The sequence below is a fragment of the Canis lupus genome, chromosome 12 (genome assembly GCF_003254725.2).
Source record: "Canis lupus dingo isolate Sandy chromosome 12, ASM325472v2, whole genome shotgun sequence".
In the NCBI taxonomy this organism is placed as follows: Eukaryota; Metazoa; Chordata; class Mammalia; order Carnivora; family Canidae; genus Canis; species Canis lupus.
Window position 1 is genome coordinate 15,668,169 of NC_064254.1, and position 25,045 is coordinate 15,693,213.

The window sequence follows — 25,045 nt, forward strand, 5'->3', positions numbered from 1 at the left end:
TTCATAATGTATATATGTTGAATCACCATCTTGTACACCTCAAAGTCATATAATATTTTATGCCAACCCATACTGAGAAATATTTGTTGACTGAAAAAGGGCACGTTTTGTAGTTCTAATGCAATACAGTCAACATGTACATCTCATTTAGGTGTGCATATTAAAATTTATTTTTCTTTTGTCCTTTTCAGCCTCTGATTGTGATTGACAATCCTTGTTCGAAAGGTACCATATGCAACATTTTTGAAAGAAAAAAAATATTAAAAGATGGCAAAAGCAGGTCTGTAAGAGATCATGGGGATAAATATTTAAAAGGTTGTTACTGTGTGACACGGTTTTGCAGTGTAAAGATTTTTTTTTTTTTTTCGAGAGATTCAAGAAACTGAAGTTCAGCCAGGTTTAATTTACCCAAGGTGAACAAAAAAGTAAACGGCTGTGCTGTTTCAGAAACCCACGTCTGCTTGATTTCAAACAGCAAGGCAGTCCTAGCGCTGAGATTCGTTAATTCCTACAATTCATAGTTTTGAGAATTGAATGACATAATTTCTTTAAAAAAGCATTCGGCACAGTAGTTGGCAGTCAACAAATGTTGCTCTCACACATCTGTCTGGAGCTGGGTCTATTTAAACAGTAGGGTAAGAAAAGCTGGCTGAATTATACTTGTTTCCAACTCTTCTAAGAAATGCTCATGTTTGATTACAGTAATCCTATGTCCTTCCTCATACTGAGGCTAGAAAAAAAAAAAAAATACCTGGCAGTGTTTCAAATCATGACTATTTCTCCCCCTGGTCAAGTAAAGGGATTTAGATGTTGTCAGCTGACAGAGGCTCAATGAACCAATAATTTATTTCTGTAAAATATAATTTTGTGTGTGTGTGTGTGTGTGCGCTTATGGTTTGGTGTCCCCCCCCCCGCCCCCCGCAACGAGTGCCTGTGTGCTTGTGATTTGTTAAGAACCTGCAACGTAAACTTCGGGGGGTCCCAGGAACAGGCTGGCCTCTAAGGGTTGACAAGCAAGAGGTCTCGGGCTCCGTAGTCTCTTTGCCTCTTGCTCTCGCCGTCTGTTTTCTGTCGGGTCCCCCAGAACCCGCCACTCCGCCCGCAGCAAGCCCGCATCGCCCCCCGCAGAAAGTGGGGCAACACAGGCTCACCGTGCCTCGGAGCACACGCTCGGTATCCATCCGGGGCGGCAAACCGTACAAAACGGCCGTCCCAGCGCGCCGCACGTCCAGGTGCAGGGGCCGCCGCGGCGCTTCCGGATTCCTTCCTCTTCAGCCCCGCTGCACCTGGGCGCGGGCGGCGCGCCGCTCCCCGGCCCTGACGTCACCGCACCTGGCACCAGCTGGGGTGCCGGCCGAGGGCCGGGACGCGGAGGGGGCGGGGCAGGGAGAAGGGGGGTTCTCGCGAGACTTCCCGCCTCCCGGGGCCGGCTCCCGGCACCTTCCCGGCCTCCGTGGGGTCTCCCGCTCAGCTTTCGGCGTCGCGTTCCGGGACGGCGGTGGCGTCCGCGAGCGGCGGGAGGCGGGCTCCGGGGCTCCGGCGGTTAGGACTCGGCGGCCGGGGCGAGCCGGCAGGTCCCAGCCCTGCTGCGGGATCCACCGGGGCTGGGAAGGCAGCCGTCCGGGCGGGCGGCGGAGGGCGGCGGAGGGCCCGCCCGCCACCGCGACTTCGGCCGCCGCCGCCACCGCCACCGCCGCCGCCTCTGCCTCTCGCTCGCGGGCCGCGCTGACGGGACAGTCCGGGGGGCGCCGCGGGCGGATGGAGGCGCCTCTTCGCCCCGCCTGAGCTCAGGAGGAGCGAGCGCCGAGCGCGGGGCCCGCCTCCGCCGCCAGTGCGGCCGCGCGAGCAGCCGGAGGAGGAGCCGCGAGCGCCGGGCTTCTCCCCGCGGGAGCCCCCAGCATGGGTAAGACACTCGCGGGCGCTTCCCGCCGCCCCGCCGGGCCTCCGGGCCTCGGCCCCGGCCCGCCGCCCCTCCTCGCCCTGCCTTCCGCCCCGCCTCTGCTCGCGGAGAACTTGGTCCGAGGGTTTGCGGGTGCCTTGTCCCGCGCGCCCCCCGCCCCCCCCCCCCCCCCCGCCTCTTCCCGCCCTCGGGAAAGGTGAGGAAACGCGGCAGGGGCGCCCGGCCGGGCCCTCGCCCCTCGCCCCCCGCCCCCCGCCCGGCCAACCTCAGCCTGAACTTCCCAGCCTCTCCTGCCCTCCCCGATTCCGGTCGCATGGGGGAGGGTGATGGAAAAACTTAACAAAGTGGCTCTTTAAACTTCTTTATCTTCTGCTCGGCGTTGTGTAGATTGGCCTTTTTAAGAAGGTCTCCGTTTGTTGTTAGTAGGAGAGGTAATCTTCCCCCCCCCCCCCCCTCCTCCGCTGAGACTTGCAAGGGATGCCTCGAGGACGGGGAAGCCGGAGTACATACTGCGTTTTTACCTAGGCGAGCGTGTTGGCACCCGGACCTGAGATCCCTTCCCGAGTGCGGGGTTGGGGTTTGATAGGTTTTCAGGGTTGAACCCTTTGAGAAGCTGTTTCCTGTTTGGAGTCAGACTTCCTTGCTGGAGGAGACAAAACTACAGCTACAAGGCCTTATATGTATGGTACTTAACTATGTGCCTTTTTTTTTTTTTTTTTTTTTTTTTACTATGTGCTTTTTAAAGTTTAGTTTGGAGCTAGAGAAAGCAGAATGTGTTGCAGCCTGGTTGAAAGGGAGTGTTGTTGAGCGATGTAACAGTTCTCTTGATAAAAGATTTCGGTGTGGGCTGGGCACTGTCTCTCTCGCAATCCCTTAAATTAAAAGCAACCTAAAAGCAGTGTGCGTGCCAGTATAAAAGTGTGCCATTATAAAACATAGATTTGTGCTACCAGCGAGCATAAGCATGTTCTGTAAGAATGATCCCAGTTTTGAGTTTTTATAGACCAAATCAGGAAGACTCTACCAAAGGTTGTTTTTTTTTTTTTTTTTTTTGGTAGTTGAGAATTGATACTCTTCATATCAAACACACTGCTAACCGAAATTAATAATTCATGCAACTAACAAATGATTTAGAAGCAGGACAAATACTGACGACTGCTGATGTGGCACCTTCTGCCCACACAATGTTTTGTGAGAAATGCTTTAAGCAGTGTTTACAGATCCTCGCTTAGCTCTTTTGTGTTTTGCCGCACTTTCTACTTTTATGTCTTTCAGGTAACCTTTGTAGACAAAGTGCTCTTAAACCCCCGGACAGTAAAAACCTTTTGCTGTTGGCACCTTTCAAATGAATTCCTTTTTAATTGGTTGAGTTTACTGAGTGTTTGAATTTTTTATTCCTGTAAGCATCAAATGATAAAACCACTTTAACTGATTTGGATGAAAAGCGTACTAAAATATGTGTCTTTTTTGTTTTAAATAGGATGTGGAATGTAATTCAACCTCTTGAGGACCTAGGGTCATCATTTGTGACCATCAGTTGCTGAGATGCCTTGAGTAATGTGTTGGATTGTATGTTGGACTGTTGATCAGATTCCTTTGCATTTTGGAGTTATTTAAATATTTTCCTGCTTTCCTATTGGATGTTCTTGTCACTGTGATTAGTGTCCCCTTCGCCCTCCCTTCTCTAATTTTTCTAGTGTGGGAATCCTATTCAGATTTGTAATTCTGCGCAAGGGGAAATAAGTATACCCTTACTTAGTGTGTGAGATATTATCTTGAGGAAAATTAGCATTAATACTTGGACATTGGAGTATCTGTTTTAATTGTTCAGAGTCCTTTTCTTAGTGACTTTTCTGCTGTGCTCTGGTTAGGCAAGTTGCCACATTATCTAGGTAAAGTGTGATGTTTGTATGCTTTCAACTTGCCTACCCTGAATGTATTTTGAAGGTTGATTATTCGAGGGCATTTGTAGTTAGTTTTTGAAAGGTATTTGTCAGACATTTACATATGAACATATACTTTAAATTTATCGGTATGTAATAATTCATGTTAAAGTTATCAAAATCATTTAAAAAGAGCTTTTTCTTTAAGTCTCATTTGCTTGGTTTTGTTATCAGCAGTCTTTATTATAATTTAAGATGGCAGGTTAAATATATGTTACTTTATCTGGTGTGTCACAAAATGAAAAAGTCTTTAATTTCTTCGTTTTGAAATAACTTGGATACCTATTAAGTGATGGCTCCTAATATGTGTACTATTTAAGTATAGCTAGAGGGTTAAGAGCACGGCTCCAGACTGGGACAGCTTAAGGTCAAATTCTGGCTCTTCTACCTATTGGCTGTTATGACTGAGCAAGTTACTTAACCTGTCTGTGCTTCAGTTTCTTACTCCGTAAATGGGGTAAAAATAACCTCAGGTTGTTAAGGGGATTGGATGGGCTAATACTGATAAAGTGCTTGGAACATGGCCGGTGCTGATTGCTGTATTTTCATTTTCGAATGATTTCCCCAATTCTTGCACCAACTTATAAAAACAGTTCTCAATTTTTGACATTTGTTAGAAGGGGTATATTGCATTTACAGGTGGGATAAGATGTTTTGTAGGAATGCAGAAATTAATTTTTCCCCAGAACTTTAGTTTTATTTAATGTGTTCTTAGAAAAATTGTGTAGGAAGGATTTTTTCCCTGTTTTGATTCTATTTTGAAAAAGTCCATTATTGATAATAAGTTTAGTAGTTTCAGAAAAAGTAAATGGGATGAATTCTAGGAGAGACTAGTTCGAGTTTTATGTTAAATTAAAGCACTGCTTTTAGTTTCTTCATTTGTTATATATAGAAGAAAACATATAGAAGTTTGAGGTATCTTGTGTGAAAGTTTAGGGAGAGTTTAGAGAGACACAAAGGCAAAACGTACTTTTCTTATTCTAGAAGTACAGATCTGGATTTTGGAGGGGAAAAAGACCTCACATGGCACAAAGTGTTGCTGTAGGTGAATTTTTAGGTTTGAAAATGTAAGTGGATTTTAAGGATTGAATTTCTGTTAATTTTAGATAAGGTTATGAACTTATTAGTTTAAATTGTTTTTTTAAATTCATATATGGCCAGTCAATGTGTTTGAATTCTGAGGCAGTTTTAATGGGCAGAAATGTGCAATTTGTGTAGAGATATATGCACATTATAATAGTGATTTATTTCCTTATTTTACTTTGTTGCAATATTTGGAGAAAAATCTTGATTTATGCAGATAACTAGTGGCAAATGGAAATTGCCTGCTAAGGGCTCACTGTTTAGTCTCAGGATTTACTTCAGATAAATGAATCCAGAGCATGAAATAGGAATATTAGAAATTTTTGTTTCAAAGTTGGATCACTGACAAAACTAATAATAAGTTATATTCTTTAATTAGTGAGTACTTGTGATCAGGTTTTTCTAAGTGTTTCTCACTTTGAATAGTTATAGTTCCATAAAATCTCGTTAAGGGTGGAAATTCACACTGATTATACTTTATATTTTTCTATGGAAACTAGCCTGACGTTTGCCATGTAATTCTCTGAATGAGAGTTTGCAGAGTAAAATGGTGTCACATTAACTTAATAAGATCTAAATTTTAAGGCATTTGTGGTAAAGACAAAGTTGTAAAACATGAAGTGCTTTTGGTTCATTCCATTTGCCAATCAAAAATACCTCCAAAATTTTATTTGTATGTAATCCAGATCTGTGATTTATTTTCCCCTCTCATCTGTCATGGAATATTCTCTGTGAAATGTATTTTAATCTCAAATCAATGTGATCTATCACATCAATAAAAGAAAGGATAATAACCATATTATCATTTCAATAGATGTAGAAAAAGCATTTGACAAAGTACAACATCCATTCATGATAAAACCCTCAACAAAGTAAGTTTAATAAAAGCCGTTTGTGAAAAACTATAACATTATCCTCAATGCGGAAAAACAGAGCTTTTCCCCTAAGGTCAGGAACAAGACAAGGAAGGATGTCTGTTCTCACCGCTTTGATTCACACAACAAGAAGAAATAAAAGGCATCCAAATTTGTAAGGAAGAAGTAAAACTTTCCCTATTTGCAGGTGACATGACAGTCTATATAGAAAATCTGAAAGACTGCACCAAAACACTGCTAGAACTGATAAATGAATTAAGTCTTAGGATGCAAAATCAATGTATGGAAATCTGTTGCGTTTATATATGCCAATAAGGAAGCAGCAGAAAGTGAAATGAAGAAAACAGTCCCGTTTACAACTGCACCAAAAATAAAGATACCTAGGAATGAACATAGCCAAAGAGGTGGAAGACCTGTATTCCAAACAGTATAAAACATTGATGAAAGAAACTGAAGATGACACAAATAAATGGAAAGAAAGGCATTCCATGGTCATGGATTGGAAGAATAAACATTTTAAAATGTCTGTACTACCTAGAGCAACCTACACATTTAACGCAATCCCTATCCAAATACCAATAGCATTTTTCATACGACTTAGGACAAGCTGTCCTAACATTTGTGTGGAACACAAAAGACCCTAAATAGCTAAAGCAATCTTAAAAAAGAATAGCAAAGCTCGAGCCATCACAATTCTGGACTTCAAGTTACATTACAAAACTGTAGTAATCAAAACAGTAAGGTCCTGGTACAAAAATAGACACCTAGGTAAGTTGAACAGAAAATCCAGAAATAAACCTACAGTTATAAACCTAAAATTAAGTGGTCAGTCTTTGACAAAGCAGAAAAGGATATTCCAATGGGAAAAGGACAGTGTCTTCAACAAATGGTGTTGGGAAAACTGGATGGCCACTTGCAAAACAATGAAACTGGACCACTTCCTTACACCATACACAAAAATAAATTCGAAATGGATTAGAGACCTAAATGAGAGACCTGAAACCATAAAAATTCTAGAAGAGAACATAGCCAGTAACTTCTTTGAAATCAGTCATAGCAACTTCTTTCTAGATAGATCTATCTCTCCCGAGGCAAGGAGAAACAAAAGCAAAAATGAACTACTGGAATTACATCAAATTAAAAGTTTCTGCACAGCAGGAGAAACAGTCAAAATTAAAAGGAAACCTGCAGAATGAGAGAAGATATTGGCAAATGATGTATTCAATAAAGGGTATAAATATCCAGCAATATAAAGAACTTTTATAAAACTCAACACCCAAACCCCACATAATCCAATTAACAAATGGGCAGACGACATGAATAGACATTTTTCCAAGAAGACATAGATTGGTCAGCAATGACATGAAAAGATGCTCAATATCACTTATCAGGCAAATACAAATCAAAACTATAATGAACTATCTCACCTCACATCTGTCAGAATGGTTAAAATCATCAACACAAGAAAAACAGGTATTGGTGAGGAGGATGTGGCGAAAAAGGAATATTCATGCACTGTTGGTGGGAATACAAACTGGTATAAGCACTCTGGAAAACAGTGTGGAGGTTTCTCAAAACATTAGAAATAGAACTACCTTATGTCCAGCATTTGCACTACTAGAAAGAATACAAAAGAATACAAAGAATACAAAAATACTAATTCAGAGGGTTACATGTACCCCTATGCTTGCTTGCTTGATTTGTTTATTTATTTATTTAGAGGGAGGTGTGGGGCAGGGGGAGAGAGAGAAAAATCCCAAGCAGGCTCCACGCTGAGTGTGGAGCCTGATGTGGGGCTCGTTCTCATGACCCGGAGATCATGAGCTGAAATCATGAGTCAGATGCTTAACTGACTGAGCCATCCAGGCATCCCATGCACCCCTATATTTATAGCAGAATTATTTACAATAGCCAAGATATAGAAACAGTCCACATGTCCAATGACTGGTGAATGGATAAAGAAGATGTATATATACGTGTATGTGCACACACACATTGGAATGTTAGTCAACCATAGAAAAGCGTGAAATCTTGCCATTTGCAATGACATGGATGGAGCTAGAGAATATAATGCTAAATGAAATAAGTCAGAGAAAAATACTATATAATTTCAGTCATGTGGAATTTAAGAAACAAATGAGCAAAGGGGAAAAAAAAAGATGAAGCAAGAAAGACTTCATCGTAGAGAGCAAATTGATGGTTACCAGAGGGAAGGTGAGTGGGGGATGGGTGAAATATGTGATGAGGATTAAGGAGTACACTTGTGGTGAGTATTGGGTGTTGATTGGAAGTGTTGTATCACTATATTGTATACCTGAAACTAATATAGTACAGTATGTTTACTAACGAATTAAAAATCTAAAACGTTTTTTAAGTACAATAAATGCTTAATTTTCTAATGTATATGTAAAAAGTGATGTCATGGCAAGGGCTTGAAGATAGGCAAAGAGAAGTGTAATGATTCCTGATTTGGGTGAGAAGAGGACAAAGCGGCAGTTTTATTTTCTAGGTAAACTGGTGAAGCATTGTATTAAAGATCTGAAAGTGTTCGGTTTGTGTTCAAAAGAGAAGGACTAATAAAATCTAATATGTGATTAAAATTAGGTAAATTGGGTTATCATTATGATGGATCTGTGACTTGCTTAGTGGTAGAATTTGATATCCAGCTACTAGCTAGATGACCTCAAGCAGGATTTTGGTCTTTCTAGATGGAGAAGAGGCCAAAACACTGGTCTGGGGAATCTGCATAGAGGTCCATATATTCCTATATTTAGCCTATCAGCATGAGGGATATGTGTAGTAAAAGGCAGTTTATTGATAGATGGAGTGGGCCAACTTGGTGTGAGAGAAGAATGGTGGTAGCAGGCAGTAGGTAGAGGTCCAGACTGACACCTTGTGGGAAAAGGGAGGAAATGGGGTTTGGCAGTAGATATTGAAGACCTAACCATAAGGAAACAAACCAGATAGGGCTCAGATTTTTTTTTCTTTTTAAGATTTTATTTATTTATTTGTGAGAGACACAGAGAGAGAGAGGCAGAGACACAGGCAGAGGGAGAAGCAGGCTCCATGCAGGGAGCCCGACGCGATCTCAGTTCTCCAGGATCAGGCCCTGGACTGAAAGCGGCGCTAAACCGCTGAGCCACTGGGGCTGCCCTAGGGCTCAGATTTTTATGAGAGATGCAAGGTAGGTATTTATTTCCAGGAACAAAAATGAACTTGGTTATTGGAATTGTTTAGGATGAGCCAAGCAGTAATACTAATGAGACGCCAAGCTCCAGAGCTATAGATCTTGTATATTTTCTGTCTTCAGAGAATATCAGTAGTCTGTATTAGTACCTGGATCTATAAGTGGCCCTGAAGAGATTCTCTGTTGAAAGGCTTGAGAGGATATTCTCTCTGGTCACAGTCTAGGATTCCTTCTGTTTATTTGGTCCCAGGGATTTGATGTGTCTGCTTTTTCTTTGCTGCTTTTTTTTTCCCACCTGAGTTCCTCCTCTTTCACACCCATTGGCAAAGCAGGTTCTGTTTCAGAAACAAGAACACAATCCTTAACAAGTGTTGAGTAATCATAGCCACCAATATAATGTTAAACAGGCAAGGAAGACAAAAAATTTCAAAGTATCACTAATTATTGGTTTCTTAGTTTCACTGAAGTGGAGTTAGGCAATTTGTTAGACTTGGGTTTTTGTTTTTTGTAGAGTGTACTGCCGTTTTCACTCCTCCCTTTTCTCTACATTTCTTTTAGGTTTGTGCTAGATGTTTAGGCTGGTTCACAGAATCATTTATTACCATTGTTAAGTAGATAAAATTCCTTCATAATCTTATTAGGGCTTCTCTGACCCAAGACTGCATTACAGTACCAGTTCAAGTACCAGTTCAAGAGTTGACTCTTTTTAAATTTAATTTTGTTTATTTATTCATTCATGAGAGGGGGTGGGGTGGAGCGGTGCAGAGACACAGGCAGAGGGAGAAGCAGGCTCCATGCAGGGAGCTGGACGGGGGACGCGGGATCGAGTCCCGGGTCTCCAGGATCATGCCCTGGGGCTGAAGGCAGCGCTAAACTGCTGAGCCACCCAGGCTGCCCATCAAGAGTTGACTCTTGAAAAACTCTGGGGTTAGGGATGCTGAAGACTGCCCCCCTCTCTGAAGTTGAAAATTCCAGTATAACTTTGATTCCCCCAAGACTTGGCTAATCGTCTGCTTTTGGCCAGAAGCCTTACCGATAAAACAGTCAATTAACACATCATATTTTGTATGTTGTGTGTATTATTTATTGTAGTCTTACAATAAAGTAAGAGAAAAGAAAATGTTATCAAGAAAGTAAAAATGGGCGTCTGGCTGCCTTAGTTGGTAAAGCATAGGGCTCTTGGCCTCGGGGTCCTGCGAGTTTGAATCCCATGTTGGCCTGGAGCTTACTTAAAAAAAAAAGGAGGAGAAAATACATTTGCAGTATTACACTGTATTTATTGTAAAAAATCTATGTAAATGGACCCGAGCAGTTCAAACCTGTGTCCATGGGTCTAATGTACTTTCATTTTCAGTCAGAACCCTTGGTTTTAGCTCCAGGTGAGTTAGTCATTTTCCTTTTGGAGTCCCAAAAGTTTCCTCCTTTGGACTAAGTTTGATATTGTTTCTTTTTAAAATTTTTTTGGTTTTTGTTTTTGAAGGTCTCAGGTACCTGGATGTTCTACTCTCTTAGTGACCATTTTCATTCAACTGAAAATGTATTTACTAGTTTGCATTTAAAGGAGCTTTTTACTCTAAGAAGAAATTGCTTATAAAAAATTCATTGTTCTAAATTGATATGTAGCCTAAGATGTTGATCTGTTGCCAGATATGGCAATGTTATAGACTCTTTCTTTCCTAGAACCTATTTATACCATATCAGTCCTTTCCATTGCCTCTAAGAGACTTTCATTTTATAATTTTCAAATTCCATATCTGTTAATTAAACTTCCCATCATGATTCCATTCTTTTTCTCAACTGATTTACAAAACAGAGATGACTAGTACAGGATCCTAAATTCCAGTGTCTATTTTGGTGTCTGGTAGCTTGTTTTTTTGATGATTTGGTGTTCAGGTAATTTCAAGAGAGAGAGAGATTGTGTGGTACCTAATCAATGGGAGTTTCTAGTAGAAAAATGCTTTATAAGTGTGGTAAACAAATAGTTACCGCCAACATTAAGAGAAGGGTTCTGTTGCAAGGTCTTAGGGTCAAGGAAAGGAGCTTTATATGAAAGATAAGTCAAGTATATGCCTTAACGTGAGGAATGTCATTAATGCCATGCTAGGTGCTAGGAGTTTAGGACAAATATATGTTTCGATGCGGTAAGTAGTTTGTAACAGTGTTATGGGTTAGGCCTATTATTAGAATCACATGGATTAAAAAAAAAATACCACAACCCCTGGAGATTTTGACATAAATGTTCTTTCTTTTCCTCCCTCCTGGGGTGATGAGTGTTGTAAATGTTTTGGGAAGGCTTGTAGGGCTATGATAGGAATAAAACTTAGCATGTGAATCATTAGAATCCAAACAGGAGAGGGAATGCACATTAAGAAGATGTATTCGTTGTCAGAAATGTTAAAATGTTATAGGAGAAGCATAAGAAGATCAGGATATAGATTTCTGTGTTGGAGGGCAAATGGAATTTGTTCATCTATCATTAGTTTGACCAGTGACACAGTAAAGATGTGGCAGTAGCCAAGATATATATGTATTTTCCTATTCCTGGCACTGAGTCTTTAGAGTTAGATAAACCTTCATTTGAACTGGTATCTTTAAGATCCTTTAACCTGAAATATTAGAACTGTCTTAACATTGTTAGTATCTATCTGTGCCTGAGTACTGAGACTGGAAATTGACCTGATGTCTAGGTTGACTTTATATATTTTATTTTTTAAAAAAGATTTTACCCAGTGCAGGGCCAGATCCCAGGACCCCAGGACCCCAGGATCATGACCTGAGCTGAAGGCAGACGCGTAACCGCTGAGCCACCCAGGCATCCCTCCTCTTAGCTTTTTGTCAACCTCACTGTCAGAATTGCTGCCAGAAGAGCTTGAAGAAACAAATTCCTTTGATTTAGGTATTGCTCTGCTTCCCCCTCCCCCCAAAGATTGTATTTATTTATTTTTTAAAAGATTTTATTTATTTATTCATGAGAGACACAGAGAGAGAGACGCAGAGACACAAGCAGATGGAGAAGCAGTCTCCCCACAAGGAGCCCAATGCGGGACTTGATCCAGCATCCCGGGATCATGCCCCCGGCCAAAGGCATATGCTCAACTGCTGAGCCACCCAGGTACCCCTAAAGATTGTATTTATTAATGAGAGACACAGAGAGAGGGGCAGAGACATAGCAGAGGGAGAAGCAGGCTCCCTGTGGGGAGCCTGATGCTGGACTTGGTCCCAGGACCCTGGGATCACGACCTGAGCCAAAGGTAGACGCTTAACCACTGAACCACCCGGGTGCCCAGCATTGCTCTGCTTTTGCAGCAGAACTGCCTTCTGCTCGTTCATCTGCAACATAGAAGTTAATATATTTGTAAAATTGGAGTCCATACATCGCAGTTTTGGCTGTAGTAATGTTTTTAGGAAACATTAAAGTTGATCTTTCAGGTGTATATACTCTTCTACATGGTTTTTATTCTTTATAGTAGAAACTATAAGTTATTTACAAATGTGTTCTCAATATCAACGGTTTTATATTAGAGTTTAATTAAAATTTAATTAAAATTCCTACTCTGCTGCAGCAGGTTACACTCTGGAGTATTTTGTCTTGCTGTTCTGCACTGTGTGTGCATAAAAAAGAGGAAGACTCCATTTTTACTTAATTAGACCATTGTTATCAAACATTTTATAAAGCAGTTAAAAATTTGCCTTATATGGTGAAAATAAATCTATTAAGAGTTCAGAATTTTCAGAATGAATATCAGTTGAAGATATAAAGGTGATATTTTAGATCCCAAGTAATCCCTTTCCCATAAACATTTCCTGGATTTCTTGTATTGTATTTTTAAAACCCAGTTGAACTTATAGTTAGAACCTCATAGTGTAAAGCCTAAATAAAAACTCCTCTGTTATTCTCTTCGTTTCCTATGTAATAAAGGACTTTTTTTGTCCTGAGCTCATTGATGCCAGAGATTGTATCACTTACTCTATTTGACTAAAGAAATTTAACACCCTTAATAACTAGCAGAAAATTGTGAGCCTGCTATATATCCACTGAATCTGTGATTCAGTAATACTTTAATTTGGAATAATTGGGGAGAGGGATCCAGCCAGTCTAATGAATAATGAAAAATTTAAGTATATTGAAATATGTCTACCCAAACTAGGCTAACAAAATGCTGGCTACGTGGTTTCAAGTTGGTATGAGGTCTTAACCTTTTTAGAAATAAACTCTTTATGGGTACCTGGCTGGCTCAGTCAGAGTTTGTGACTCTTGATCTCAGGGTTGTGAGTTCAAGCCCCATGCTGGGTATAGAAATTATTTAAAAGTAAAATCTTAAAAAAAAGAAAATTCTTTAATCCTTTCTGTGTGACTCATTGGGGCTCTTAAATCCTTTTAATAGAGAATAGTACTTTGGAATATTAAGTATCTTGTCAGGTGGATTGCTGATTGCTCACTATATGTTGCATTGATGTTACATTCTAGTAAATAAAAGTAAAATTATCTATTTCATGAATCAGATACATCTCTGTTATAAGTCTCCCATTTGTCCTATTAAAAAAGTTTAAGTCTGGGATCCCTGGGTGGTGCAGCGGTTTGGCGCCTGCCTTTGGCCCAGGGCGCAATCCTGGAGACCCAGGATCGAATCCCACATCGGGCTCCCAGTGCATGGAGCCTGCTTCTCCCTCTGCCTGTGTCTCTGCCTCTCTCTCTCTCTGTGACTATGATAAATAAATAAAAATTAAAAAAAAAAAAAAAAAAGTTTAAGGCTAATGTTGCTTAAACATTTGTTTAAAATAACTTGAACAATGTTGATTAAACTGTAAGATTATACCATCTTAAATGGCTGTAGAGAAGCAAGTGTACTTATATTTTTTGAAGCATAAATACCTGATAAAGTCCATATATAATTAAAAGTTTCCTAATAGCTATGTTAAAAAGTTAAAAGGAATAGGTGAAATTAATTTTAATATTTTGGATGTGTTGGGTTAAGAAAATAATTATTTCAACGTATAGTCTAAGAAGTTATTAATGAGATAGTTTATATTTTTTTTGTCTTTGAAATCTGGTGTGTATTTTATATATATATATATTTAAAGATTTATTTATTAGAGCAAGTGAACATTCAGGCAGTTGGGATGAGGTTGGGGACAGAGGGAGAAGGAGAATCGGACTCCTTGCTGAGCAGGGAGCCTGACACAGGCTCAATCTCAGGTCTATAAGATCATGATCTGAGCTGAAGGTAGACACTCAACCAACTGAGCCACTTAGGCACCTCTGTATTTTACATTTATATAACATGTCAGTTTGGACTAGCCACAATTCAAGTGCTTAGTAGTCACATATGGCAGTTTTAGAATGTAAACCTTTAGGTTTGTTGTGAATCTAATGAAAATACATATGAAAATATTGTTAAGTTATTATGCAATTGTAAATTATTATATAAGATTATACTATTTTAGGGATTATGAATGATTAAACCATTTTTTATTTTATCTGATTAATTCTATATTAGATATTTAATTAGTGATAATTTATTTTAGTTAAATATATTTTCTGGTGGAAAAAGATGCTCAGTTTAGTAGATTCCATGTAATAGGCCTGAAGTTTATTTCCTTCTGTCTTCTAAATAAAATACATTTTTTGGCACTTGGCCTGCTGGTGTATTAGAGAATATGAAGCTTTTGAATGACATTTGAATTGTTATATGAAAGTATAATTTGGCCTTAGTAATTTGAGAACAGTTCTTTCCATTTATAATGCTTAAGAGATAAGACTTAAGAGTGGTATTTCACAAATAAGTGAATGTTGTTGGGACACAAAACAAAAACACAAATAATTATTGGGAAAGTGATGTGTTCTCAGAAATGACATGGGAATATGTTTCAGGAGCCTGTTTTTTTAAACATGTAAAATTTTGCGTGGACCTTTGTGATGGAATTATTTTGGGTAAAGGATCTATATCTTTTATTGGATTTTCAGTGAAGTCTAAGTTCTGGAAAATGTTCTCAGGGACTCTTAAATATCTATTCTGTGAGTTCTTTACCACCTTTTAACATTTCTAGTTCTTTGTAATCAGTCATGTCCCGCAATAATTGCATTTTCCCATAATAATTATAATTCTGTCTTGTCAGCAAATACTTTGGTTTAAATTAGACAGGTATTTCTTGAGGTCATCTTGTGTATCAGCACTGACAGAAGCATTCAAAAAAGAAGGAAAAAGTTCCTTGCCCTGAGTTTCTTCCTTAGAGATGCCTGGAACAAGTAGCTACCTTCCAGTAGCAGCCACTCAAATATTTGCTGAATGAGTATTAAGTATCATTATACTTGTGTTGAAAGAAAAATCTAAAATTTTAGGCAATGTAATATCTTTCATTTCAGAGCTACAAATAGCTGTAATAGTATATTAGATATGTCAGGGACTTGTGGTGGGGCTTGGGAATACAAAGATAAGTAAAACGAAGTCCCCTGTTCTCACCCCTGGCCAGATAATATTTTCTGGCAATTTGAATTTAACATCTTTTTGTGTATAAGGATTTAGGTTATTTTTTATGCATGTGTTTACTTTTGGTGTATGCTTGGAAACATGGAGAAAATCCAATGATTTCATGAATCCGATTTTCTTACAGGTTCTTGGAGTTACATAACTTCATTACATTTAAAAAAAATTTATTCATGATAGACACACAGAGAGAGAGAGAGAGAGAGACAGAGACATAGGCAGAGGGAGAAGCAGGCTCCATGCAGGAAGCATGATGTGGGACTCCATCCCAGGACTTGGGGGTCACGCCCTGAGCCAAAGGCAGACACTCAACCGCCGGAGCCACCCAGGTGTCTCACTTCAATACATTTTTAAGGTCTAACTAAAGAGAGTGAAATTATCTTTTAAAGCAACTTTCTATTTTTTGGTAACGCAACTTTCTATTTTTTGGTAACCTTAGATTTTCTTTTTAACTGGTAATTTGCTGATTCTTAGTGCTTAGGGACTGCTTACAATGCTAAGTATTTTTCAGTATTTAATTTCCACTGGAGCATTCTGGGGTAGGTCGTCATTCTTTTTTTTTTTTTTTTCAAAATCAGAAATTGAAGTTAAAGAGATTGTTACCCAAGATCTCAGAAAGGTTGTGGAGAAGGCTGGATTAAACTTGTATTGCTCTGATTTTAAAGTGTGTCCTCTTATTATTTTTTCTATTTTCTTTTGTTTTTAAGATTTAGTTGAGAGAGCAAGCACGTGCACTTGCGAGCTTGCAGGGAGGGTTGCAGAAGGGGAGAGAGGATGAGAAGCAGACCTGAGTTGGGTGCAGTGGCTGATGAGGGGTTCCGTCCCATGACCCTGAGCTCGTGTCCTGAGCTGAAATCAGGAGTTGGATGCTTAACCAACTGAGCCACCCTGGCATCCCCTCTTAATTATTTCTTAAAACATTAAGGGAGAAAGTTGAGCTAAATAGAGCAAGTAATGCAGACAGAAATGACTGTCCTAATGTGGTTTAAGAATAAAGAAACTTAAACATTTGTTATCCTAAAATTGTAAAACTTCATGACAGATACATGGTATTTTGTACAGTTTGAAATGTGTTTAAAACTAATTTCTACAGTGTTTTTTTCAAAGTTAATAGTGGTAAATAGAAATCCAGATGAGAAGTATTTGGTTAAATTTCCCAACTTGTTTGCTCTTCAGATGGATTTTGGATATTTGTTGTTTTTAGGATTTTGGAAGGAGGCATTAATCACATGTGCACAGTAATTTATTTGTTTTGAACTAATTAAGTAATTAGTCCTTGTGAGATTAAAATGATTTTTTAAAAGATTTTATTTATTGAGAGAGAGAAAAAGATCATGAGCAGAGGAGAAGGGCAGAGGGAGAGGCTGGCTCCCCTGCCAAGCAGGGAACCCGATGTGGGACTTGATCCCAGGACCCTGGAATCCTGACCTGAGCCAAAGGCAGACACTTAACAAAACTAAGACATCCAGGCACCCAAAATACTATTTTTTTTTTTTTTAAGATTTTATTTATTTTATTCATGAGGGAGACAGAGAGAGAGAGAGGCAGAGATGCAGAGGGAGAAAGCAGGCTCCATTCCACGCAGGGTGCCCAACATGGGACTCGATCCCGGGTCTCCGGGATCACACCCTAGGCTGAAGGCGGTGCTAAACTGCTGAGCCACCAGGGCTGCCCATTTTTGTTTTTTAAATTTAGGTTAAGATTATCTTTGTAAATATTTGTCACTTATGGATCCGATTTAGTAATATTCAAAGGCATATAATACCATGTAAAATTTTTCTCAAACCACATATTCTCTTTGAATTGTCTTTGAATAAGTACCTGTTAGGCAGACTTTTGTGCTTTTTGAAATTAAAAAAAGGAGTGGGTTTTGTGTATGGTATTTTTAGAGTGATTTACTTATCTCTGTTGAAAAAATGTAAGAGATGTTATTTACCAGTTCTATTTTAACAAACTTTAGGAAATTTTCTTACTAGTATTTTGACTGTCTAGATAACTTTAGGGAACCTAAATGATGAAATGTCAGTCGTTAATGACATTAAGTAATGCTCATCAATTTTGGATTTCTGCACTTATGTAAAGATAGTTCTGGAAAGAAGTTCTGGTAAAGATTTTTGGTTTTGGTAAAAAATAAGCATTTAATCCTGGAAATAAAAAGTAAAAATATTTTTTATCTTTTTTCATAAGAAACAACAGGTGGAGCCATTAAAGTGTTTCTGTCCTTTTACTGCTTCTTTAAAGTTTATAATTGTTTTTGAACTTACAATAGATTATGCTTTCATTCTATTTTATTTCATGTTTTGTGTTTTATGTTATCTTTTTATTTGAGAGAGAGAGAGGTGGGGAGGGGCAGAGGGAAAGAGAGGGAATCTTAAGCAGACTCTGTCCTGGGGGTGGAGCCAGAAATGGGACTCTGTCCCATGACTCTCAGATCATGACCTGAACCAAAACCAGGAATCAGACACTTAACCAACTGTGCCACCCAGGTGCCCCAGTAGAGTAGATTTTTGTATCACTGCTTGTATTTTTGTCCTTTCCTGTAATAAACAGAGGTTAAAGTTCAATGATATGGTATGATATAACCAGTGGTATAGGGTATGTTTAATTTGATAGACCTAATTAGATGTTGTGATATCTATGTTAGAACCAGAGTGAATATTCACTAGTGAATGCCCATACAACTCAAACTTGTTTGGAATTTGTGTAAATTGTTTATATTATTTCTTTGTGAAATGACTTTAAATTATCAGAAGAATATTTGTTTATTAGGACAGAATAGTTGGTGAACTTATAATATTACCATTGATATTTTGTGTGTAACTTAAAAAGAAATTCTGGATTTTAAGAGTTTTAAAGAGTTGGTTTTCAGGCCTTTTTTTTTTTTTAATTACTATTTTTAAATGTTTTTAAAAAATCATTAAAAAATTGTAGACTCCTTAAAAAATACTAGCACCCCTATGCAGCCAAGCTGTTAAGAAAATATGTTTTTCCTGTGCAGCCAAGCTGTTAAGAAAATATGTTTTTTTTTTTTTTTTTAAGTGAGGATTAAATTCTTAGAGTGGCTGTACTTCATTTTAAATATGTTTTCTTTTGCTTGTTTTTCAACCTTGATGTCATTATTTTTCTTTTTGGTTTTTAGAAATGCTTTTAATTCTTTGGTTTGCTGTAAATATTTATTTCTAGTTTCCAATTTGTTTGCTTTTAAATTTTGATTATTTTGTTTGCTTTAAGTTTAGAAAGTTTTCCTCACCACAATTTTGATATTTACTTCCATTTCCTCTCCTTCCTCCTTTGTATTCCTCCTACCCTCTTCCTGCCATGTGTATGTGTATGTGTGAGAGGTTTTTTTTTTTAAGTCTTAAGTCTGTAGTAATCTTTATGCCTAGTGTGGAGCTCAAACCCACAACTCCTGAGATAAAGAGTTGCACACTCTTCTGATTGAGCTAGCAGGAAGTGCCCTGAGAAGAGTTCTTTTTCCTTCAGCTAGCATTTATGGGATATGATATGATATGAGATGAAAATTGGTACGTAGCATATTTACCCTTATATGAAATTTTTCAACCTTAGCAATTTTAGGCCGGAAATTAATTTGTTGTGGGGAACTGTCCTTTGCATTAATGGATGCTTTACAGCATCCTTGGCCTCTACCCACCTGATGCCAGTAGCATTCCTCGAGCTATAACAACCAAAACTGTCCTCAGACTTTGCCAAGTGTCCCATGTGGGGCAAAATCATCCTGGTTGAGTACCACTGTCTTAATATAAATTAGATCTGACTTTACATGTTATAAATATAGTTATCTTGAGAGGAACGGAATTGCTAATTTAGCCCCAAAGCTCATATTTTTTCTGGGGAAAAGCTTGAGGTTAAGACCTCATGTTAGGAGCTTTTTACCTAGGATAAGAGAGATTGAGTTCACACAAAATACACTACCGCTCAAGTTCATTAGAGTGCTACTCAGAATCTGTGGATCATGTGGTTTTTCTTATTTTATCTGTTTATATGATGAATGAGATTTTCTAAGACTTATTTTTTTTCAAAGTAAGCTTTACACCGAACCTGGAGTTTGAACTCATGACCCCAAGATCAAGAGTTGCTTGCTCTACTGACTGATTGAGCCAGCCAGTTGTCCCAGATTTTCCAGGATTAAACCCTGCTTCATGTGATGGCTAATTATCTATACATTTGAATTCCTTTTGTTGGCATTTTATTTAGAATCTTATATGTTTGAGACTGTATGTTTGTGAGTGTGCTTTTTGGCTCCAATATCATTTAAATTGTTTTTATTTTTTTTATTTTTTTTATTTTTTATTTTTTAAATTTTATTTATTTATGATAGTCACAGAGAGAGAGAGAGAGGCAGAGACACAGGCAGAGGGAGAAGCAGGCTCCATGCACCGGGAGCCCGACGTGGGATTCGATCCCGGGTCTCCAGGATCGCGCCCTGGGCCAAAGGCAGGCGCCAAACCGCTGCGCCACCCAGGGATCCCATTTAAATTGTTTTTAAATGACTATTTTAATAGTGAAGCTTTGTAGGCTTACTTTTTTTTTTTATGGTAAGTTTTGAAAGAATCTTTAAAACAAATCATCTGTTTTTGGGAACTGTTTTTGAGGCTATTTTTAGGCCACCTTCTGACTTTATTAATTATGGATTATGGATGTTGGTTTTATTTTTGATCTCTTGAGTAACTCATTTTTTTTTAATAGAAATTATCTATTTAATTGAGATTTTTAGGGTTAGAAATTCATAACCTAACCAAAAACCAGCCTGATTTCATAGGTTGTCACATGCCTCTGGGCCTCTGAGTCTGGCCCCAACTCTACAGCATCTTTTTTTAGAGTGTTGAATTGACAAATCTCTTTGTGTATTCTGTAATCTCTTGTGCTCATTGCTCATCCTGATAGGCTTCTTTGAGGTATTTAATCTTTTGAGATGTTTTAGAAGTGGATTTCTGGGTGAACTAACCATAAAAGTGCTACTGTTTATTGGTTAAATAATCCTAACTTAAGTCTTGGGGGTTTATATATTGGCTGTTTATATATTGGCAAAAACACCCCTCCCCCCCTAAATCTAGAATGAATTTATTTTGAAGTTTACTGACTTTAGGAAGATCTGGTTCATTTAGCTGTACTAAGTGAGAAGTTAGTGTTTTGGTTGTAGTTTATCTGAAAAAAAAAAAAATAGAATGCTACTTGCACTATGTATAAAATAGCTTTTACAACTAATTTTTACGGAATGAGTAAGTTTTACTGGAAAAGACATGATCTATTGAAAGTTAGACTTTTGAGTAGAGATTCTGTTAAAGTGGGAAAAATATTTGAAAGTCAACTCAGTATAATTCCTGCAGGATGGCACAAATAATTTTGAGTAATTCAACATAATTTAAAGAGGAGTTCATTGTATTGCTGACATTCACTGCTGGAACTTTTTTTTTTTTTTTTGCCACATTTCATGACTCACTACTATAAAAATTTGAGAAACATCATCTGTATTTATGTATATATATGTGTATGCATATTATATAAGGATATGAACAAAATGTAACAATTATATCTAAATATAGGCATTATAATTAAGTAGATGGTTAAACAGCAGAGAGCATTATTAAATTCAGTAAATGGACAAGAACTTGAAAAACAGTGCATTTGTAAGTCAGGAACATTTCTTGTTCCGTTTGATGTGTACTGTAGAATTTGTGGTTTATTATAAGACAGTGAAGTGATGTTGGAAGATTGGGATTACACTTTTTGTATTGAGTTTAGTCTTGGTAACTATAGGAGAATTCTGTCGGAGTAGGGTGGATGGGATGTATGGCTTTTTAATGATTCCTTTGGGGTTGAAACATACTCAGTTGGCTTTAACTAGCTCTACTACTAGGTGAAAGGTCTTGCTGTGTATTATGGGGCGTAACATCAGATACCCTCCTGTATCACCCTGGAATGAACCCTAGCTGGAAAGAGCGGCATTATAAGGAACACCATTGGAGTTCTGCCACACTGACATTCCGTAGATAGAGCACACTATGAGATACCAACATTAGTGTCATCTTGGATTGTAAAACAGTTCATTTTAGGAAGTTTGGAAAACACAGAATAAAGGATGAGGGAAAAGAGACCTGTTAATTTCTACGGAGTGAAGTTATTTTGAAGTATTTCTGGTCTTAAGCAATGTAAATATATTTTACAGATATGGGTTATACTTTACATTTAGTTTGGTTTTTAAATCGTTTGGAAGTTTATTGTACATTTTTCCTAAACTGTATAATTTCTAATTGAATCTTATTCCCTTGTATGGTTTTACTGTATTTAACTAGTCACCAGCTGCTTGACATGTAGGTTGCTTAAGATTTTTGTGTGTGTTTTTTTTTTTTTTTTTTTTTTGCTGTTCCAACTACATAATTTAGAGTTTTAATAGAAAAAATTTTAAAATTGCAAATGATGAGAACGAAGGGGAATATCTACCCAGAGATATTTACCTATCATTGTGGTATATATATTTGCAAACTTTTTTTTTGGTGATATATAAACCAACGTGTGTGTGTTTTATAAAAAAGGGAAATCATGTAATTGAAACCTTTTTTCTCTTGATATATTGTGAGCATGTGTCATTTTGTTCTGTTTTTCTCTGTTTTCTAAAAGATTTTGTGTATTTATTTGAGAGAGAGAAAGTCCATTTTTCCTTTTTGGGAAAAAATAAGATGTACAGTACACGCCACTTTATGACATAGCTTTCATTTACCATGAACACCTTCCTATGACATTACTATTATCTGATGTCAGAATTACTAGAACTTTTTGCTCTTCATAGCATTACAAAAGACTGTACACAGTTGGCTTATTCTTATTCTTTTATTGTCAAATTGACCTAAAGGAAAATGGACTTTTTTGGGAGTTTACAGTTATATTTTAACACATGCATAGGTATTTGTAACCAGCACATAATCAAGATATAGGACAATTTTGTTATCTTTAAAAATTTTCTCGTGTCATCCCTTTTTAGTCAGCACCCCTGCCCCAGTGGTAACCAAGTATCCGTTCTTCATCTTCATAGATTTATTTTTTTGAAAACGTCATATAAATGGGATTATATAATATGTAACCTTTTGAATTTGGCCTGTTTTACTTAACATAATGCTCTTAAGATTCATTCAAGTTACTATGTTTATCACTAGTTCATTCTTTTTGTTGCTGAGTGGTATTTCATTGCTTGAATGTACCATAGTTTTTTTTATCCATTTGTCCATTGAAGGGCATTTGGTTTTTTCCCTAGGTTGTGGCACTCATGAATAGAGCTGCTGTAAACATTTGTGTAGAGGTTTTTATGTGAACGTAAGTTTTACTTCTCCAGAGTATATGTAGCTAGGAGTGGGATTGGTGAATTATATGGTAATGTGTATTTTAACTATACAAAACTGCCAGACTCTTCGAGTATTTGTTTTTTGTATTTGCTACTAGCAACACATTAGAGTTCTAAGAGCTTTGCATCCTTTTCAATATTTTTATCTTAGCCATTCTAATAGGTACAGTTAGGAGATTTCTTAAATATTAAATATTTGGTAGAATTTGCCAGGGAAATCATTTGGGTCTGGAGATTTTTTTTTGGAGGGTTTCCAACTACAAACTCAATTTTAAAAATATTCAGATTATCTAAAACTACTTAAGTACCAAAACTTTGATGTTTTCTACATGTGTATCTTGTTTGTATTTTTTCTTAACTATTTTTTTTTAATGAATGTAAAATCTTTAGTGATAGTCTCTTTTATTCTTGATATTGGTAATTTGGGTCTTCTCTTTTTATTTTTTCTTAATCATTCTTTCTAGAGATTTATCAATTTCATTGATCTTTTAAGATGACTAATTTTGGTTTCATTGAATTTTTCACCATTTTTCTCTTCTGTTTTTACTTTGTATTTCCTCTAGTTGTACATTTTATGATTTCAGATTTAATGTCTTCTTCCAAGCATATTAATTATACTTAAAAACATTTTTGATATTTGCCTGAAAGTTTGCAGTACACATTTATAATCTGAGTTCACCTTTAAGTAGCACTGCACTGCTTCATGTGAAATGCAAGTACCATAGAGTTTTCTCAATTCTTCTTTGCCCTTTATGACATTGCTATTATTTATTAGCCTGTGGATGTGCTATAATCACCCAGTAAATTGTCACTCTTATTACTTTTAATGGTTATTTTTTAGCTTAATTAAGAGTAAGAAAAAACATTTTGTTCTACCTTCATATTTTCATTTGACTTCACTTAAGTTATTTAATAATAGTTGATATGCAATGTTACATTAATTTCAGGTGCATGACATAGTGATTTGACAAATCTGTACATTAGGCAGTTCTCACCATGGTAAGTATAGTTACCATTTGTCCCAATGTTACTATACTACTACTAATTATATTCTCTATCTCTATGCTATACGTTTAATCCCTGTGACATATTTATTTTATAACTGGAAGTTTGTACTTCTTATTCCCTTCACCTGTTTTGCCCACTTCTGCCCCCCAATCCCTCCAATCCCTCTTCCCCCTGGCAATCGCGAGTTTGTTCTTTGTATTTACACCTATCTGTTGTTTTGTTTGTTTTTAAAAGATTCCACATATAAATGAAATCCTATGATATTTGTCTTCTGATTTATTTCACTTAGCATAATACTGGGTCTATCCATGTTGTCACAAATGGCAAAGACCTCATTCTTTTTTCATGGTGGAGTAATGCTCCATTATATATACACATACCACATCATCTTTATCCATTCATCTATCAGTAGGGACACAGGTTGCTTCCGTATCTTGGCTATTGTAATAATGTTGCAATGAGCATGGGGTGCATATGTCTTTTGAATTAGTGTTTTTGTTTTCTTTGAGTAAATATCTGATAGTGGAATTACTAGATTATATGCTATTTTTATTTTTAATTTTTTGAGGAACTTCCATACTGGTTTTTTGTTTTTTGTTTTTTTTGTTTTTGTTTTACAGCTGTTGGACCCATTTACAGTCCTACCAGAAGTGCATGAGGATTTTCTTTTCTCCCCATCTTCACTAACATTTGTTATTTCTTATCTTTTTGATACTAGCTGTTGTGACTAGTGGGAGGCTATAACATATTGTGGGGTGTTTTTTTCTTTTAATACCTTGTGGCTTTGATTTACGTTTCCCTGATGATTTGTGATTTTGAGCACCTTTTCATGTGTCTGTTGGCCATTTATATGATTTGTTTTAAAAAAAAATGGATTATTTGATTTCTTGGTGTTGGGCTATATGAGTTGTTTATATATTTTGGCTATTTATCTTTTATTATAAATCATGTGTAAATATCTTTTTTCATCCAGAAGGTTGCATTTTCATTTTGTTATTTGCTTTGCTGTGCTAAAGCTTTTTATTTTGGTGTAGTTCAAATAGTTTGTTTTTCTTTCCCTTAAATGAGGAGACATATCCATGAATATGTTGTGAAAGCTAATGTCAGAGACTACTGCCTTTTTTTTTTTTTTTTTTTAAAGGAACATTATGGCTTGAGGTCTCTTATTTAATGTTTAATTCATTTTGAGTTCCTTTTCTGTCTGGTG

General features: G+C 37.3%; 1 protein-coding gene across 3 annotated transcripts in view; it reads left to right on the forward strand.

Moving 5' to 3' along the window:
• The first annotated feature begins 1,744 nt into the window (after positions 1-1,744).
• LOC112641699 (CD2 associated protein) overlaps positions 1,745-25,045 on the forward strand; it is a 144,532-nt gene continuing 121,231 nt past the window's right edge. The window contains exon 1 of one of the 3 annotated variants that reach the window (XM_049092144.1): positions 1,745-1,903. In XM_049092144.1, the coding sequence (XP_048948101.1) occupies positions 1,900-1,903 (4 nt within the window). In that variant the 5' untranslated portion in view covers positions 1,745-1,899. Of the gene's footprint in view, positions 1,904-20,904; positions 21,644-25,045 lie in introns of those variants that run through there. The other 2 variants (XM_025418976.3, XM_049092145.1) reach the window with 2 other exon arrangements.